The 18,211-nt window shown below is 35.0% G+C and overlaps 1 protein-coding gene across 2 annotated transcripts in view; it reads left to right on the forward strand.

The window, feature by feature from the left end:
* The first annotated feature begins 431 nt into the window (after window positions 1–431).
* Window positions 432–18,211, forward strand: part of LOC111045202 (sal-like protein 1) — a 30,468-nt gene continuing 12,688 nt past the window's right edge. Inside the window, exons 1-8 of one of the 2 annotated variants that reach the window (XM_039423336.1) lie at window positions 432–632; window positions 3,231–3,507; window positions 6,330–6,597; window positions 8,431–8,540; window positions 9,813–9,964; window positions 10,837–10,942; window positions 12,481–12,642; window positions 13,838–13,967. In XM_039423336.1, coding sequence (XP_039279270.1) covers window positions 3,238–3,507; window positions 6,330–6,597; window positions 8,431–8,540; window positions 9,813–9,964; window positions 10,837–10,942; window positions 12,481–12,642; window positions 13,838–13,967 — 1,198 coding nt within the window. In that variant the 5' untranslated portion in view covers window positions 432–632; window positions 3,231–3,237. The remainder of the gene's footprint in view (window positions 633–3,230; window positions 3,508–6,329; window positions 6,598–8,430; window positions 8,541–9,812; window positions 9,965–10,836; window positions 10,943–12,480; window positions 12,643–13,837; window positions 13,968–18,211) is intronic. The other variant, XM_039423337.1, reaches the window with a different exon arrangement.

Here is an 18,211-nt window from a genome sequence, read left to right on the forward strand (position 1 = left end):
GGCGGATTTTAGCGTCAGGGTACTAACCAAGTTTCCATACTGTATGTATACTGTGACTAGACTTCCCAGCGTGTCTATTCTATAACTGGTCTAAGGTCGTGCTAAGGTGCTGAGACCTATATAAGACGGTCAATTTGCAGGTCGGTCAGTTTTTAGGTCGGTCAGATGGTATACACCCTTATTATATTATACTCCCTGGTTGGTATGGATCCCTTTAATGGCCGACTAGCAATCTGTGTCTTCAAATCAGTCTCACATCGACAATCTTTTTAAAACAGAGTCGATTGCAGTAATTTATTCAAATCAAATTTTGATTATCCAAACTTCTAAGAAATATTCATCTACATATTTATATAAATCGTTCAAGATTTGAGTTCATCATTATGGAAGTTAACGACTGATGGCAACACTGTACAGTTGGCAGCCATTCTATGTTAATTGCTATTATTGCAAATGGCTGTCAATTTTTATCGCTTTTGAGGAGGATCCAGAAATTAGTTTATAAATATTATATTATAACTGAAAAGTGTTTTACTAATGTGCTATAATATTTATTACTGATTGCTATTTGTTTTGTGCTATTTTGCTGTCATCAAACATTGATAATAATCTCCCTTGTGAAAACTGGAAAGGTAAGTTACACGACAGGACAGGTCTACTTTTAATCAATCCGGCATTAATATTCTTCTTTGCTTTTTTAATCCCTTCCTGCATTTTCTATTTTTCCCAAGTTATAATACTTTTTTAAATTTAAATATGCTGTACACTTCGGCTGCCAGCTTACCTACCGTATTTTAATGCTTCTTCAAAAACAGTGTTTTAGTGTTTTTCCTAGAATCAGGCCTATTCCAATAAAAGGAAGTAATAGGTTATGAGTACTTGGAGCCAGTATTATTATTGTTATTTGATTGCTCCAAATGCTTTATTTTTTAACTCATTAGGCTAACAAGTATATTTTTATAAAATTTAATTGTGTAGTATATTAACTTTATCAGATTATTACAGATAAGTTATGTTTCTGTTATCAATAATAAAACAATTATTGTTAAATTATTAGTTACGGCCTACATCCAAAACTAGCATCTAGACTAGGCTAGAGTTAATTTTTGCTTGTATAGAAGTAAATTGGCATTTTTTCATCTGAATTTTAATCTAGTAGGCTAAATAGTAATAGATAGTCCTATTAGTGTTTCATGTAAATAAATAACTTACCCAAAAAATATTATGTTGTGTTTTTTATATTTACAAATCCCAATTCATTATTTTCTTAATCTTTCAACAGTTTATATTCTTTGGTCAAATTATTATACTGAAAGAATTCATATTTAAATATTATAATTCTTCTTGGTACCTTTACTTTAAAAGGATGCATTTTGATATTGTGTTACAATAGGGCTAGTTCGGTTAGGTTGGCTTGTTAGATGTTAAATTAAAATGTAATGTCTTCATTGAAAAAATAGTCTAATCTATAAATCTACCATTAATATAGGCTAGCATAACCACTTTAATGGTTCATGAACTTCAATTAACATTAACTAACCATTATAATTTTATACGTTAGTAGCTGGCTTAGATGCAACCATCTAAAGGACACGCCACACCAAGCTCGCTACCGCGGCGGTAGCGAAGTTTTAAAAATCGCTAGCCATGTATTCAGGTTGAGCGAGCCACACCGACTTCGCTACCGCGGCGGTAGTACGGCGCACTACCACCTACGACCGCCTGCTAGGCGATTCAACAAAAGTTCGCTGAGAGGTAGTACGGCGGACAAAGCGAGCTCAGTGTGGCGCGCTCAACCTGAATACATGGCAGGCGATTCGAAGAGGTAGCGCATGCGCACCTCTCCTCCTTGCAACACAACACACTAGTACGTCTCACCCCCCACTACTAGACTCACTACTCGGAGACTACCGCTAGCGGACGTTTTTCGGTGTGGCGTGCTCAGCCGAGAAAACTACCACCAGCGGTACTACCTCGGCGGTACTGGCGAGCTTGGTGTGGCGAGTCCTTAAAGTACTGTAGTGTGAAACTAAAGACTCATATAATAACTTGATTTATTAGAATTTAACTTAGGCTACTGCTTTAATATTATAAGCAACAGTTTAACTCAACAATGGTGATAGTAATGAATAGTAGTTTATTTGTTAATCCTATTAATTAGAAAATTTACTACTAAATTCTAGACCTAATTCTTCCTACTACTATGATCTTCAACTTACAATGTTTTATTTTTAATCTATTTTTTTAGAATTCTTCAACTTCTAAATACAATACTAGACATAAGGAAAAATAGATGTACTCAAAATCAAGTGATCTCAATATCTTAAAAACTTTTCAAAGTACTGTCATTGAAAACATGCCTATTGTGTCATTTAAACAAAATGTGTAATTTCATCTTCTATAAAACCCATTACATTCGCTTACCAGTAACGCTTTACTTCAGTTACTACCAGCAAATTTTAATTTTTATGGCATATCATTCATGTTTTAAGTAACAGGTTAGTTTGACTTGTAGTAATGAATGGTATTTTGTCAATCCCATTAAAGTTTTTACTACTAAATTGTTCATAATGTACTGTATTTGCTAATAAACAATTTACTTAGTTGCTAAAACAGGTGTTGTTAAACAATAGTGAAGATCTTAGTATTTGCATGAACGAATCCTCCAAAGCTCCTAACCGTTGATTCAAATTATTTAAACAGGTTAATAGTTGACTAGAGATTTTAAAAGCAATTATTATATTTTTTCCTTGTCACAAAATGGGGTACTAACAAAGCTACTAGTTCTTCTACTCCTCACTATGATTTTACTTCTTTACTAATAATGACATTATTTCAATATGTTCCATTTCCAATAGGCCTATATACTGTGATTAGAATTGGACTACTTGAATATTCAATCAATTTTTTTAGACGAGAAATGACAACAAAGGTACAACCAGCAGTGACGGTTCTATGCTCACTTTCCAGTTGAAACTCAATTCGACTAATTAATACTAATTTATTTATGAAGTACTGTACCGTATTTACTAGTTGAAGACTTACTGTGATTTAAATACTTCTTACTATGATTTTACTTCTTCAGTATGCTCCGATTTCATTCAATTCTATTTCTCACTATGATTTTACTTCTTTACTAATACTAACATTACTTCAACATGTTTCATTTACACTATGCCTACAAACTGTGATTAGAATTCGACTACTTTAATGTTCAATCAATTTTCCAGACGGACAATGACGACAAAGGTGCAACCGGCCGTACCGGTGGCCAGTAGCTCAGAGGTGAAGCAGCATGCCAACTCCACTTCGAGTCCGATCTCGGTGCCCGAGGGATTCCTAGCCAAGCCTCCTCTCGACGGCGACGACGGCATCTCCTCTGAGGAGGAGGAAGAGGAGGAGGAGGAACCGGAAGAGGATGAGGAGGAAGAGGAGCCGGTCAAAGCGGGCCCTGCGAGTTCGCGGAGGAGTTCGTCGGCCAGTGGTTCGTCCAATCACAGTTCCGCGGTTAGTTGAATGATTATTATTCGCAGGTTAGTTAACGCAATTATTATTGATTGAACATAGGGAGGTTTATGTTTCAATTCAATTTGCTTTTGTCTGTCTGTATGTAACGCGATTACGGCCAAACGCGTTGATTGAATTCGATGAGATTTGGCAGGAATATTTCTCTTTCAACTCGATGTATACACAAGGTTTTTTAAAAATACACAAGGTTTTTTAAGGATAATATGAAATGAAAAGGAATTCCTCCATACCGAAGATTCTACTCTGAAGATATGATTAATCAGACTATAGATATTATTCATAATCAATCAGCTGACAAGTGGATTACACAAATGGCTGGAGTGACACAAGAGAAATGCACCGTTTAACGGCGCATGAGCTTTGAATTCGCATGCGCTTTCAATCGTACTTCATAGCCGCTCTTCCATGAGCTGTGTTGAGGCCATTTGAAATGTATTCATTTGCTCATTATCAATTATCGTTCGAGGCATTGGATAGCATTTCGTTCAGCTATGTACTCGCTCTCGAGGCTTTAAGATTCAGGAAATTCGTCCTCATTCTGCCTAAATATTCGTATAGTTTGATATTATAGGAAATTCAGCCTATACATATATTCGTGTACATAAATAATATTGTATTTTCGTTCTACGTGAAAAGTTATTCACGTTTCGTATTAGTGAAAAGTGAATGCCAGAACTCAGTTTTTAGTTTTGTTTTTATCAATAATCAAGTCATAGTGTTATATATCCAGACAGTAAACTTCATCTTAGAACGGGAAACCAGCTAGGAACCAACTTTAATAATCGCATTTCGGATAAATCGTTTTGCATAATTTCACCCATCTTTTCTTCTCATCTATCCTATCCAACTGTTCACCTTTTACCTCAAATATAAGTAGGCAAGCAATTCGAATCGCGACATGTTGGATTTGGGATTTGGCGAGTACCTTTTCTGATTTTCTATGTGTTCTATGTATGTGGATTTTTCTGAATGGATATATTGTTCAGCACAAAGATTTGATTCGTTTTATACAGTCCACTTCAGAGCATTTGAAACTTGTAGTTTGAAATATTTAAATTTAAAGAACCAGTATGTGCCTAACATTCTGGTCAACCGGACCGGATCGTCTCATTTATCTTGTAAAATACATTCGTTTTGGCATTCATTTTTCAATATATTCAATTCAATTTGCATTGTAGAATTGATTTCGAAATATGTATAGTTATTATGCCAGTTGTTGCGTTGCAGACAGTACTGTGCATTTGTGTTGTAACTGCTTGCAAAGCAGCAGTGCTTATCTGCTTGCTCAACAGAAACTCATTGTTCAGCACTGCAGATAAAATTATCGCTTATTCCTACTTTGTATTTGTGATTTCTCTGTACAATCGTTGTTCTATGATTATCGTTTCGTTCTCGTTCGAAATCGTTCATTCTTGTTATCGTAATCTCATTATGATTAATGAAAATAATTAAATATTATCCAATCATGAGTGACAGAAAGTTGAAGCTCAAACGAGCTAAACTTGAACAATATTTTACACGAATTCAGCGTACTTATGATTTGTCTAAAAGGGCGTTGAAAGAAGAAGCAAGTGCTAAGCAGTTTCTAATTCTTTATAGTTCCACTTTAACAAGTATTAACCAATATGAGGCCACTGAGATGGAAATACAGGAACTTGAAATGGAAATTGATCCCGCATTTGTACCTCAATTCAGTGATTCACATATCGAAATGTATGAATGTATAGAGACTGTTGCTAGGGAATTGAATAAACGTAGTGAAGTCGTACCTGCATCTAACCCTATTCAACCTTCAATGACTAATGATTCTACAAATCTTTTACCGAAAATCGAAATTCCTGTGTTTGACGGAGATCAGTCGAAATGGTCTGTATTTTATGAAATGTTCAAATGCATGATCCATGATAACAAATCGATTTCAGATCAACACAAGGTGCAACATCTTGTAAGTAAGCTGAAAGGAGAAGCTGCTTACGTTGATCGTCATTTGCCCCCCATTGCTAATAATTATGAGGTTATTTGGCAATCGTTGGTTAAGCGGTTTGATGATCCCCGATCTCAGACTAATGCTTATTTGAAACAAATTTTCGAATTCAATAATCTAAGATCTGAGTCTCGTGCTGGTTTAGTTTCAATATTGGATCGATTCTGTAGTTCTATTACAGCCTTGAAACGCGGTGAAGATGTATCTGATGCTATTATTCCTGTTTCAAGCTTTGAAAATATTGGACCCTGTATCTCGGGAAGCATTTGAAGCTTCAGTACACGCCAAGGATGATCCTACATAATATGCTGATTTTGTGTCGTTTATAGAGAAACAAATTAAATCGTTGCCTTATGAAGAATCTTCTAAGTCATGTAAGCCAGCAGTGAAACAAATCGCAAAATCTAAAGTTCTAGTCGTTCAATCGAATTCGCAAGAGACCAAGGCACCTACAAAGTTGTTGGATTGTCTGAAATGCTCATTGACAAATCAAAAATTAATTGATTGTCGCCAGTTTCTTCAGTTATCGCCTTGGGATCGCTTCCGTTTTGTGAAGGAGAAGGATTGTTGCTTGAAATGTTTTTCGCCAGCTCACCGTAGTAAAGCTTGTACGGAGATAAAAGTAAAAGTTGCGACACAAACGCCCTATACCATGGGATATCTACTTAATATGCTATTGTTTCTCTATGGTACAATATACATAAGGCCACATCAAATCACAGATATTCAATCACATAGTCAATCATTTGTCTTATACACATTTAAGTTACTGCTATAAACTGGTTTTAATTTCTATTTAATTATCAATTTGTTACAGAGTAGTAAAGATAAAGAGCCTGTGAAAAACGCTAGTGTGGAAAAAGTGGCTGTGAAAAATGTAAGTGTGGAGAAAGTAGCAGTGAAAAATATAAGTATGGAGAAAGTAGCTGTAAAGAAAGAACCGATGAATGATATAGAAGCTGAGAAAGTGCCGCCGAAGAAGAATGAAGAAAGCAACGAAATGAAGAAACCAATCAAGAAAGAGCCGCAGGTCAAAGTGGAGAAAGTATCCATGGTCAAGGTCAAGAAGGAACCATCCGCCAAAGGTAGGCTACCGTCATTTTTTCTTCCCGATTATTTATCAAGTAGTAGCGTAATTTACTTTGAAATACTTGGCTAGAAGTACAGAAGTAAAAGTAAAATAAACTATAGTGAGGTCCTCGTTATAATGGCAGTTTAGAAAGCTAGAACAGCGTTGCCTTGTCTATAGAAGATAGCTAATACCAGTATATGTGATGTAATATTAACTGTTCATTCTTGTTGAAAATGATCAATTAAATTTTATTCGTGAATAAAAATATTTTTTAATAATTCAATACATTGTTTAAATAATATTGTGATTGAATATTTTGTTAGGTTAATTCATTTTTGAAAACGATCTGACAATGTTGCGGATATGGAAAAGGACAGCGTTATCTGCTTTGTCAAATGATAGAAAAGGATAGCAACACCAATGTTGATAGCAACACCTCCATTACAACGTGGACCTCACTATAGTTGCACATCAACAACTACTTACTCAAGAATAGCATATAGATCTATCCTTATACTATCTATAGCTGTACTGTATTTTACTATCCTTGCTACCTACTCTCTCGAGAATATTATATCGTAATGCGCATGCGTCGTTAGCCTTCAGCGCTCCAGGTGGGCGTTCTGTTGAGGACAATAACGAAATTCCTAATTTAAAATTATAGAATAATTTTAATTATTAGGCTACATGATTAGATACTAGCATATATTTAAAAGAAAACTACCTTTCCCTAACCATCACTCTAACATAAACACAGTTTCTAACATGATATTAATAATGAATAACCAATAACATAATAAACCACTGGAAAATTACAAATAAAAATTATACAAAAATAATTTAACCTAAAATAGAGCATCGAAGAGAAAATTAACAATATAATCAGATACAAAAACCTAACCTCAAAAATGTTTTTGAAGCCTTTTGCTGATGACACAAGTATGTTGAACATGTGTGTTCACACACATGCATGTCATAAATGCTCACATATGTTCAACACACTTATCCTGTCGTCAGTGTCCACCCTTAGTTATAATATTTACTAGAATATGACTAGAATCACTGGAAAAATATGTATATACACCAAGAAGTATTTCCAATTGTCTGATCTTCTCAGATAAATGTATTGATAGGAGTTATGGGTCCACCCCATTGTTTACAATATTTAACTGTACTATGTACTGAGGAGTACTGACTATGTACTGACATTGGACCCATAACTCCTATCAATACATTTATCTGAGAAGATCAGACTATTGGAAATACTTCTTGATGGTGTATATACATATTTTTCCAGTGATTCTAGTTGCATCATAGTTGCATGCTTTTAAGCTGTGTTGAATAAATAATTGTCGCCGTATGCTTTGTTCTTATTTGCCTCTTCTCATTTTTCAGTAAATTATTCAAAATTGGTATGCCTAAATCCAGTCAAACTATTTAAAATTGTCATAAACCTCACTTTGTTATAACTTTTTTTGATTTCTTATCCTACCAATTTGAGTTTTCCTAGATACAAGCAGAATAATGCTTGAAAATGTAGCAGCCTTTGATTCGGTTCAAACTGCATGTACGGTAATTCCATTTGGATATTTACCATGTAACCAAATATTATTTTCCAGTCTTATCTAGGCTGCACCAATTGCACCAATTGGGTGTTGTAAAAATGAAAAATACGTTAACAAAGTATTCACAGTATTTCGTTCATTATTACAGTACTATTTCATGCTTGTATATTTTATAAATTTTCTGATTACAATATAATGATTCCCAATAGTAGTGTTTATTTTGATTCACAGAAGAAGTGTTTATTTTTTGACACAATTAAAGTAATAGTGATTGTTTCCAGCAGATGAGGACGACAAAAACGAAAGCTCAGGAAATGATAGTGGGGTTGAGAGCAGTGGGGCAGAGTCGATCAACTCCAACAAGGACGTCAAGAATATTCCTCCTCCCAAGGTGAGATCTAGTTTCATTTATTTGAATGAAATCGTTTCATTATTTCAGTATTGAACCCCGAAAAGTTCTGTCAATCTCAGATGTTACTCAATCTAGAGCCTTTTGATTACTAAAAAATTAATTTCGTAGTACCCTTTTGTTTTAAGGCTGTGGTAAGGCTAAAAATAAACTTTCAACTGGTGATATATTAAAAAAAATTCGATTAGTATGTTATTAAACCAACAAAATGAAATTTTTTTCCGATCATTACTTATGAGATATGAGCGCCTAAAGTTTAAATCTTTGGGACAGAACATTTCGAATTCGGTAAGAGATGAATCTATGCGATTCAGATGATGGTATTCTTGATTCCATGAATTCTTCATGGTATTGTTGATTGAATAAAACAAAACTTTTCTGAAAATATCAATTTTTGAGAAAGTTATTCAATTTACCAAAAATAACTCAACACTAAAAGTTATTTTTGGTAAATTGAATAATATTCTCAAAAATTGATATTTTCAGAACATTTTGTTTTTTCAATCAACAATACCATGAAGAATTTATTCTCCAAATCTCATGGATTTATTATATCTCTTACCGAATTTGAAATGTTCTGTCCCAAAGATTTAAACTTTAGGCTCTCATATCTCAAAAAGTAAAATGTTTCAGAAAATATCTCAAAAAAAAAAATGTTTTCGACAGACAACTTTTTCATTCTGTTAGTATACAGTAGTAGCCTTGAAAACGTTCAAAACTATTTTATTGATTATATAAAAAAGTTTTCAAAACAAAAGACCATGGACTTATTTTTAGTAATTATTAATTGGGTTTTGTATAGTGAATTTTCTATAGTGAAATGCACTGTCAGCATTGGTTGAATGGAATATTTCTATGTTACTGCTACATAGTACTACTTTACTAACAAACTTCTTTACTGTGTGACATCAATTACATGATTTGAGTTGATTAGTAATTCATGAAGTTTGAAAATTGAATAAAATTTGTAGTTCATTATCATTGGGTAACCCTTATTCAATAATTATTTGAAACCTCTAAGGCTTCTGACACCAGCCTGATTATCAAAATTTAATAATCTAATTTCATTTGAAACACGTTAACTCTGTTGGAAAAGATTGATCAATAGTTGATTAAATACAAACAAGTAAATTTTTTAAATTTTATTAAATGTTGTAATTTGTTTTTCTTGTGTTTCTGTAAAGATTCATTAATGATTTTGTATTTAATAAAATTTGTATTTCATGAAAGATTGATGTATAACTTGTGTTTCAGATTGGTTCTCTGACAATCCTGGGACCGTCACTTCTAAACAGTTCAGTGAAGAATGGATCGCTGTCTATCACCCCTGCCAATGCGCTTGCTTCACCTCTCAATGCACTCTCAGTCATGTCGGCCGGCTCTAATCCAGAGGCAGCTGCTGGCGGGTAATGCTACTTTCTTACTTTTCATGATGAAGATTTTGTCGAGGTCTCCCATTATTGTGTTATAATGATCACTATTTCCCGATTTTTCTATTCTATACCTAGGTACTTCGTTACTAGAAAGACTCATTTATACATTGGGCTAGATAAGTCAATGATTGATTAGCGCCAAAGGCACTAACTTGAGACCCAACATAAAAGGCTGACTAAAGATGCAATTCTTTAGTGACAATACTAGACGCGTGGTTAGAGCCGCCACTGCTAGAGCACATAACCTATAAATTCATTAGATTCGATGATTCATAACACTGCTCAAGCCATTTGCGCAAACTGTCAGGCCAAAACTACGTTTTCGCGCATGCTCACGCGAATCCTATATTATCAATATTATCATTATGAATTGTAAAAGCAATAGAGTAGCCATCACTTCTAATTCATCTGCCGCCATAACGTTCATACAAGATAAAAATCAAATGAGTCATTGAATCTAATGAATTTATAGGTTATGTGCTCTAGCCGCGGTGGCTCTAAACACACGTCTCGAGTCGTCGCTAAGGAATTGCACTTTAAGATACAAAAGTCGCATTTGGTTGTTGGAACTAAAATTTTTAATAAGTTGGCAGATTCAATGAAAGTCTCCCCATTGCTCTGTTCAAAAAGTCTCTTTTTACGTTCTGTGTGCCAATCCTTTCTACTACGCATTAGAAGAGTTTTTAATTACAACTTTTAAATGAGTTTTTTTATGTTTCTTGACGTTGTCAACAACTCAAGTCTGATGGCTACAAAAGCTATATATCTTATAATTCCAAACATTTAAATTAAGTTTTCCTTAAAACTATTTATCTATTTCTTAATATGTGTGTGTTGTTTTGTAGTTTCGTTGATGCGCCTCTCTCGAACGAGTACATTCCTCTGGACAAGCTGGCTATGATGGGAACAACGATGCGACGTAATAGCACCGGTGGCGACGGCAAGTGTGAGGTGCGTACTATAATAATATTACATTCATCAAACGGCAAGTGTGAGATGTATGACCCAATGACATTGGTTTCAATTTCACCTCAAGACACCATAATTATCAATGTGTGAAGTGAAGCACCCCTAATATTACTATATATATTTACTATATTTGTGTTTTAATTTGTAATTTATATTTTAAAGACTCTTTCATTGGCTGCACTTCATCAATATACAGAATGTTTCAGAAGTAGTGACGAACATTTTAGGGTATTGTTCCTAGATGATAGGAGACTACAAATGTCGTATTTGGAGTGTCCAAAACTCAGCGGTTATCCTTATAGCGGACATTTTGTTTTTTTCACTTGAGATTTTTTATCTCAAGAGCGAAATGTTGTATTGATCTGAAATGTGGCATGAATATTTATGCTATAAAAACTCAGCTTTAAAAAATAAAATGAAAAATTTTCGATAAGAATTCCCAAAATGGCGGCCATTTTAAATTTTTGATGGCAAATTTCACGAAAACCGTTCACTTTACAGAAAATTTACAGAAGACAAAAAGTTGGCAAATTTTATAAAAATTTCAAAGATACCTTATTCATCAAGATTAGTCAAAGAATAACAGAGAAATCAATTCTTTTCGTACAATCATACCTGTACAAGACAAACAAGATCATCTGAAAAACATTGTAAAATCAGTTGTATGCCCATATGGAGCCATACCGAGTTTCAAAGCTTCATCTTGAATACAATTTGAATTAAAAATTTAATATTCGATGTCTAAATGGTGAAAAGTGGTCATGCATGTAGTAAGAGTAGAATTAATTTCTCTGTTATTCTTTCACCAATCTTAATAAATGAGGTATCCTTGAAATCTTAATAAAATTTGCCAACTTTTTTGTCTCTTGTAAATTTTCTGTAAAGTGAACGGTTTTCCATCAAAAATTTAAAATGGCCGTCATTTTGGATATTTTCATCGAAAAAATTTCATTTCATTTTTTAAAGCTGAGTCTTCATAACATAAATATTCATCTCTAATTTCAGATCAATACAACATGTGAAAAAAAATGGCGGCTATAAGGATAACCGCTGAGTTTTGGACACTCCAAATACGACTTCTGTAGTCTCCTATCATCTAGGAACAATATCCTAAAATGTTCGACACTACTTCTGACACATCCTGTATAGACCAAGGGATCAAGCATCATGTCTTGGAGGTCATGGGGAGTTCAATTATATATAAAATTGTTGTCGAATTCAAAAGATTAGTTGAAAAAACTTAGCGGAGAGTTCAAATGTTCATTTTCAATAATTTTTTGGTGTCTTCAATTCAACTCATAATGGAGTATGACAATTCCCCAGTCAATAGTGGTGAAATCTGTGATGATGATTACACTAAACTAAGCCCATTTGATTCAATATGAATGTCTGTACATTCTTTGTCTATTAGTCTCTCTAAAGATTTGAGAAAGTGTCAACCTATTAAATATAGGTTTATGGACTGGAATTGCAACCTATTTCATTTCGGTGTATAGAATGTGATTGTAACGTGATTGCAGGTGTGCGGGGAGGTGATTGGTGACGCGACTGGCCTGGAGGCTCATCGTGTGACCCGCAAACACTTCCGGTGCGGTGACTGTGCCGGTCTGGTCGTCTTCGACACGCGTCACGATCTCGACATGCACCGTGCCAGTGCGCACCCTATGCAGCCCAATGCAATGGTAGGTGAAACAATCTAGGAGAATGTAGTGAGATAGGCCTTTCAAACTACAGTGAGGTCCACGTTATAATAGCAGTATGTCAATCACATTGGTGTTGCTATCCAACACCAAATCGAAGCAGATAGCGCTATCCTCAAGTTAACCAGATCGTTTTTTAGCAATGTAGAAATATAATTATTAATTAACAAAATATTGAATATATTGAAATATGATTTAGTATTTAATTTATCTTTTATATAGATATACCGGTATCAGCTATCCTCTATAGGAGGCAGTGGCAAGGGAGAGAATCGGCAACGCTGTTATCCTATCTTTTTGCAATGTCATTATAATGTGGACCCCACTATAGGAGAATATATAGTGAGATAGGCTATACAAACTAGGAGAATATGGTGAGATAGGCTATATAAACTATCAGCATCGGTTGAAAGGGGAACATTGATGTCTAGCTTTTAACAAGCAACAATTGTTTGTGTTAAAATGTAACAGTTGTTCCCATTTGATAGTGGCTTGAATACAAGGAAAGCGTTCTGCGATCAAAGCGGTCTTAAGGTTCGTACAGACTTATGCACCACGAACACGCTCATTTCACTGTTCATCAGTTGATGCTATACTTATTATATATGTATTCGTAACGATATAATAAGCATAGCATCAGCTGATGAACAGTGAAATGCGGGTGTTCGTGACGCATAAGTCTACGCACCTTTAGGAGGATATATTCCAAATGTTTCTGAAATAGGCAGACTAACTTCGTGAGGTGCTCCCTTACATCAAAATAAAGATCAAAAACAACATATGCTAAAAAAATCGCACTTTTTCAACTTAAGGAATAGAAATAGGACATCATAATATTATAAACCATAAATACAAATTACATAAATACTTACACAAACAAGGATTTACCGTTGAATAGCTTCACCAACAAAACCCATATGACATTATTTATTTATACATTTGATAAAATTAATTGTGATGATTCAGCCACCAGTCTTGGTACCAGTGGGTCACCAGAGAGCAACCATTGCCTTGTGTAAAGCTTGCTGGGACACCAGTGAGACACCATAATTCACAAATTATTGTAATTACTTTATTAATAATTATTCAATGATACACAATAATTATTCATTAAATTGTAATATTATTTTTGTATAAATATAACATTTCTGTAATGTTATGTTTTGTGTTGTTTTAGGCAAGCCCCCAGCTGTACTGTGGGCCATCGCAGGTCCCTCCCCCTCCCCAGCCCGGCTCCATTCAGCCGCGCTCCTTCGCCAGTTTGGTGGCTCCTCCCTCGCAGCAGACCACTGAACTACTCAATAATGGTCTGTATTCAAACTTGAATACTAGTTCGTACTGCCTATTAGCATAGAGAAAGATATAAGTACATATGGTATAGGTCGTTTATGTTCCAAATTTCAAGCTGAGTTTTTCTCAACTCAAACCGATTACTGTCGACTATTGTCTATTATTACTGTTTTGGCGGGGGGAGAGTGTAAGAACGGCTATGATGGGAACAACGATGCGACGTAATAGCACCGGTGGCGACGGCAAGTGTGAGGTGCGTACTATAATAATATTACATTCATCAAACGGCAAGTGTGAGATGTATGACCCAATGACATTGGTTTCAATTTCACCTCAAGACACCATAATTATCAATGTGTGAAGTGAAGCACCCCTAATATTACTATATATATTTACTATATTTGTGTTTTAATTTGTAATTTATATTTTAAAGACTCTTTCATTAACTGCACTTCATCAATATACAGAATGTTTCAGAAGTAGTGACGAACATTTTAGGGTATTGTTCCTAGATGATAGGAGACTACAAATGTCGTATTTGGAGTGTCCAAAACTCAGCGGTTATCCTTATAGCGGATATTTTGTTTTTTTCACTTGAGATTTTTATCTCAAGAGCGAAATGTTATATTGATCTGAAATGTGGCATGAATATTTATGCTATTAAAACTCAGCTTTAAAAAATTAAATGAACAATTTTCGATAAGAATTCCCAAAATGGCGGCCATTTTAAATTTTTGATGGCAAATTTCACGAAAACCGTTCACTTTACAGAAAATTTACAGAAGACAAAAAGTTGGCAAATTTTATAAAAATTTCAAAGATACCTTATTCATCAAGATTAGTCAAAGAATAACAGAGAAATCAATTCTTTTCGTACAATCATACCTGTACAAGACAAACAAGATCATCTGAAAAACATTGTAAAATCAGTTGTATGCCCATATGGAGCCATACCGAGTTTCAAAGCTTCATCTTGAATACAATTTGAATTAAAAATTTAATATTCGATGTCTAAATGGTGAAAAGTGGTCATGCATGTAGTAAGAGTAGAATTAATTTCTCCGTTATTCTTTCACCAATCTTAATAAATGAGGTATCCTTGAAATCTTAATAAAATTTGCCAACTTTTTTGTCTCTTGTAAATTTTCTGTAAAGTGAACGGTTTTCCATCAAAAATTTAAAATGGCCGTCATTTTGGATATTTTCATCGAAAAAATTTCATTTCATTTTTTAAAGCTGAGTCTTCATAACATAAATATTCATCTCTAATTTCAGATCAATACAACATGTGAAAAAAAATGGCGGCTATAAGGATAACCGCTGAGTTTTGGACACTCCAAATACGACTTCTGTAGTCTCCTATCATCTAGGAACAATATCCTAAAATGTTCGACACTACTTCTGACACATCCTGTATAGACCAAGGGATCAAGCATCATGTCTTGGAGGTCATGGGGAGTTCAATTATATATAAAATTGTTGTCGAATTCAAAAGATTAGTTGAAAAAACTTAGCGGAGAGTTCAAATGTTCATTTTCAATAATTTTTTGGTGTCTTCAATTCAACTCATAATGGAGTATGACAATTCCCCAGTCAATAGTGGTGAAATCTGTGATGATGATTACACTAAACTAAGCCCATTTGATTCAATATGAATGTCTGTACATTCTTTGTCTATTAGTCTCTCTAAAGATTTGAGAAAGTGTCAACCTATTAAATATAGGTTTATGGACTGGAATTGCAACCTATTTCATTTCGGTGTATAGAATGTGATTGTAACGTGATTGCAGGTGTGCGGGGAGGTGATTGGTGACGCGACTGGCCTGGAGGCTCATCGTGTGACCCGCAAACACTTCCGGTGCGGTGACTGTGCCGGTCTGGTCGTCTTCGACACGCGTCACGATCTCGACATGCACCGTGCCAGTGCGCACCCTATGCAGCCCAATGCAATGGTAGGTGAAACAATCTAGGAGAATGTAGTGAGATAGGCCTTTCAAACTACAGTGAGGTCCACGTTATAATAGCAGTATGTCAATCACATTGGTGTTGCTATCCAACACCAAATCGAAGCAGATAGCGCTATCCTCAAGTTAACCAGATCGTTTTTAGCAATGTAGAAATATAATTATTAATTAACAAAATATTGAATATATTGAAATATGATTTAGTATTTAATTTATCTTTTATATAGATATACCGGTATCAGCTATCCTCTATAGGAGGCAGTGGCAAGGGAGAGAATCGGCAACGCTGTTATCCTATCTTTTTGCAATGTCATTATAATGTGGACCCCACTATAGGAGAATATATAGTGAGATAGGCTATACAAACTAGGAGAATATGGTGAGATAGGCTATATAAACTATCAGCATCGGTTGAAAGGGGAACATTGATGTCTAGCTTTTAACAAGCAACAATTGTTTGTGTTAAAATGTAACAGTTGTTCCCATTTGATAGTGGCTTGAATACAAGGAAAGCGTTCTGCGATCAAAGCGGTCTTAAGGTTCGTACAGACTTATGCACCACGAACACGCTCATTTCACTGTTCATCAGTTGATGCTATACTTATTATATATGTATTCGTAACGATATAATAAGCATAGCATCAGCTGATGAACAGTGAAATGCGGGTGTTCGTGACGCATAAGTCTACGCACTTTAGGAGGATATATTCCAAATGTTTCTGAAATAGGCAGACTAACTTCGTGAGGTGCTCCCTTACATCAAAATAAAGATCAAAAACAACATATGCTAAAAAAATCGCACTTTTTCAACTTAAGGAATAGAAATAGGACATCATAATATTATAAACCATAAATACAAATTACATAAATACTTACACAAACAAGGATTTACCGTTGAATAGCTTCACCAACAAAACTCATATGACATTATTTATTTATACATTTGATAAAATTAATTGTGATGATTCAGCCACCAGTCTTGGTACCAGTGGGTCACCAGAGAGCAACCATTGCCTTGTGTAAAGCTTGCTGGGACACCAGTGAGACACCATAATTCACAAATTATTGTAATTACTTTATTAATAATTATTCAATGATACACAATAATTATTCATTAAATTGTAATATTATTTTTGTATAAATATAACATTTCTGTAATGTTATGTTTTGTGTTGTTTTAGGCAAGCCCCCAGCTGTACTGTGGGCCATCACAGGTCCCTCCCCCTCCCCAGCCCGGCTCCATTCAGCCGCGCTCCTTCGCCAGTTTGGTGGCTCCTCCCTCGCAGCAGACCACTGAACTACTCAATAATGGTCTGTATTCAAACTTGAATACTAGTTCGTACTGTCTATTAGCATAGAGAAAGATATAAGTACATATCCCATGCTATAGGTCGTTTATGTTCCAAATTTCAAGCTGAGTTTCTGTCAACTCAAACCGATTACTGTCGACTTTTGTCTATTATTACTGTTTTTGGGAGAGTGTAAGAACGGCTCAGTATGAGAGACTACCAGCACAGAATAGATACAGAATGGTAACTCAGCTAGTACCCTGTTACAAAAATCCGCCATCTTGGAAGAAAGTTCAGCATTGTAATAGTATAGATGGGAGGTTCGGATCACTTCACTGATCCGAGTCAATCGGTCTCGTTCACTGCCGCGAGCCAATCAAAAGACCAGGATTTTAATTTCTAACAAGATGGTGCAGTCACGTGACGTGTCTTGATACACTCAAGTATTTGTGACATGTGAAAAGCATTGGTTGAATAGGCGTTTGATTGATAGTTCCCATTCTATATGTATTCTGCGCTACAAGCGTCACATAGCTCTACGTAAAGCAACTACTAGGACTATCGGCTTGCGTTAACAGTGAAATTGGAACATAAACGCCCTATACCGTGGGATATCTTCTTATGCTATCTTTTCTCTATGCTATTAGTTTGTTTAAAAATTAGCTTTGTCGTACTTTCTCTTTGAAATCACTTCAAAATAGAAAATGAAAAATGTAATAGTTCGACAAGATTCACTTTGCGCAGCGCATTGTGGATGATGCCCTCATGAGTTTTAAGTTTCTGCATAGTTGATAATGGAAAGTACATGGGTGAACGCCCTTGTCTGTCTACCGGCGGGCTTTAAACCCACCACTAGGTAGCGCTAGCAGACTGAATGGTGCAACACCTTAGTCGTTTCGGCTAGCCTGGTCGGTATTGGATCATTTTTAATAATAGTAAAGTTTACAACAATTGCCCGTTAGTTTTCAAGTAGGCAAAAATGCTGAAATGCGTTTCCTTGATGCACAT

This window comes from Nilaparvata lugens, chromosome 3 (genome assembly GCF_014356525.2).
Source record: "Nilaparvata lugens isolate BPH chromosome 3, ASM1435652v1, whole genome shotgun sequence".
NCBI classification, from domain to species: Eukaryota; Metazoa; Arthropoda; class Insecta; order Hemiptera; family Delphacidae; genus Nilaparvata; species Nilaparvata lugens.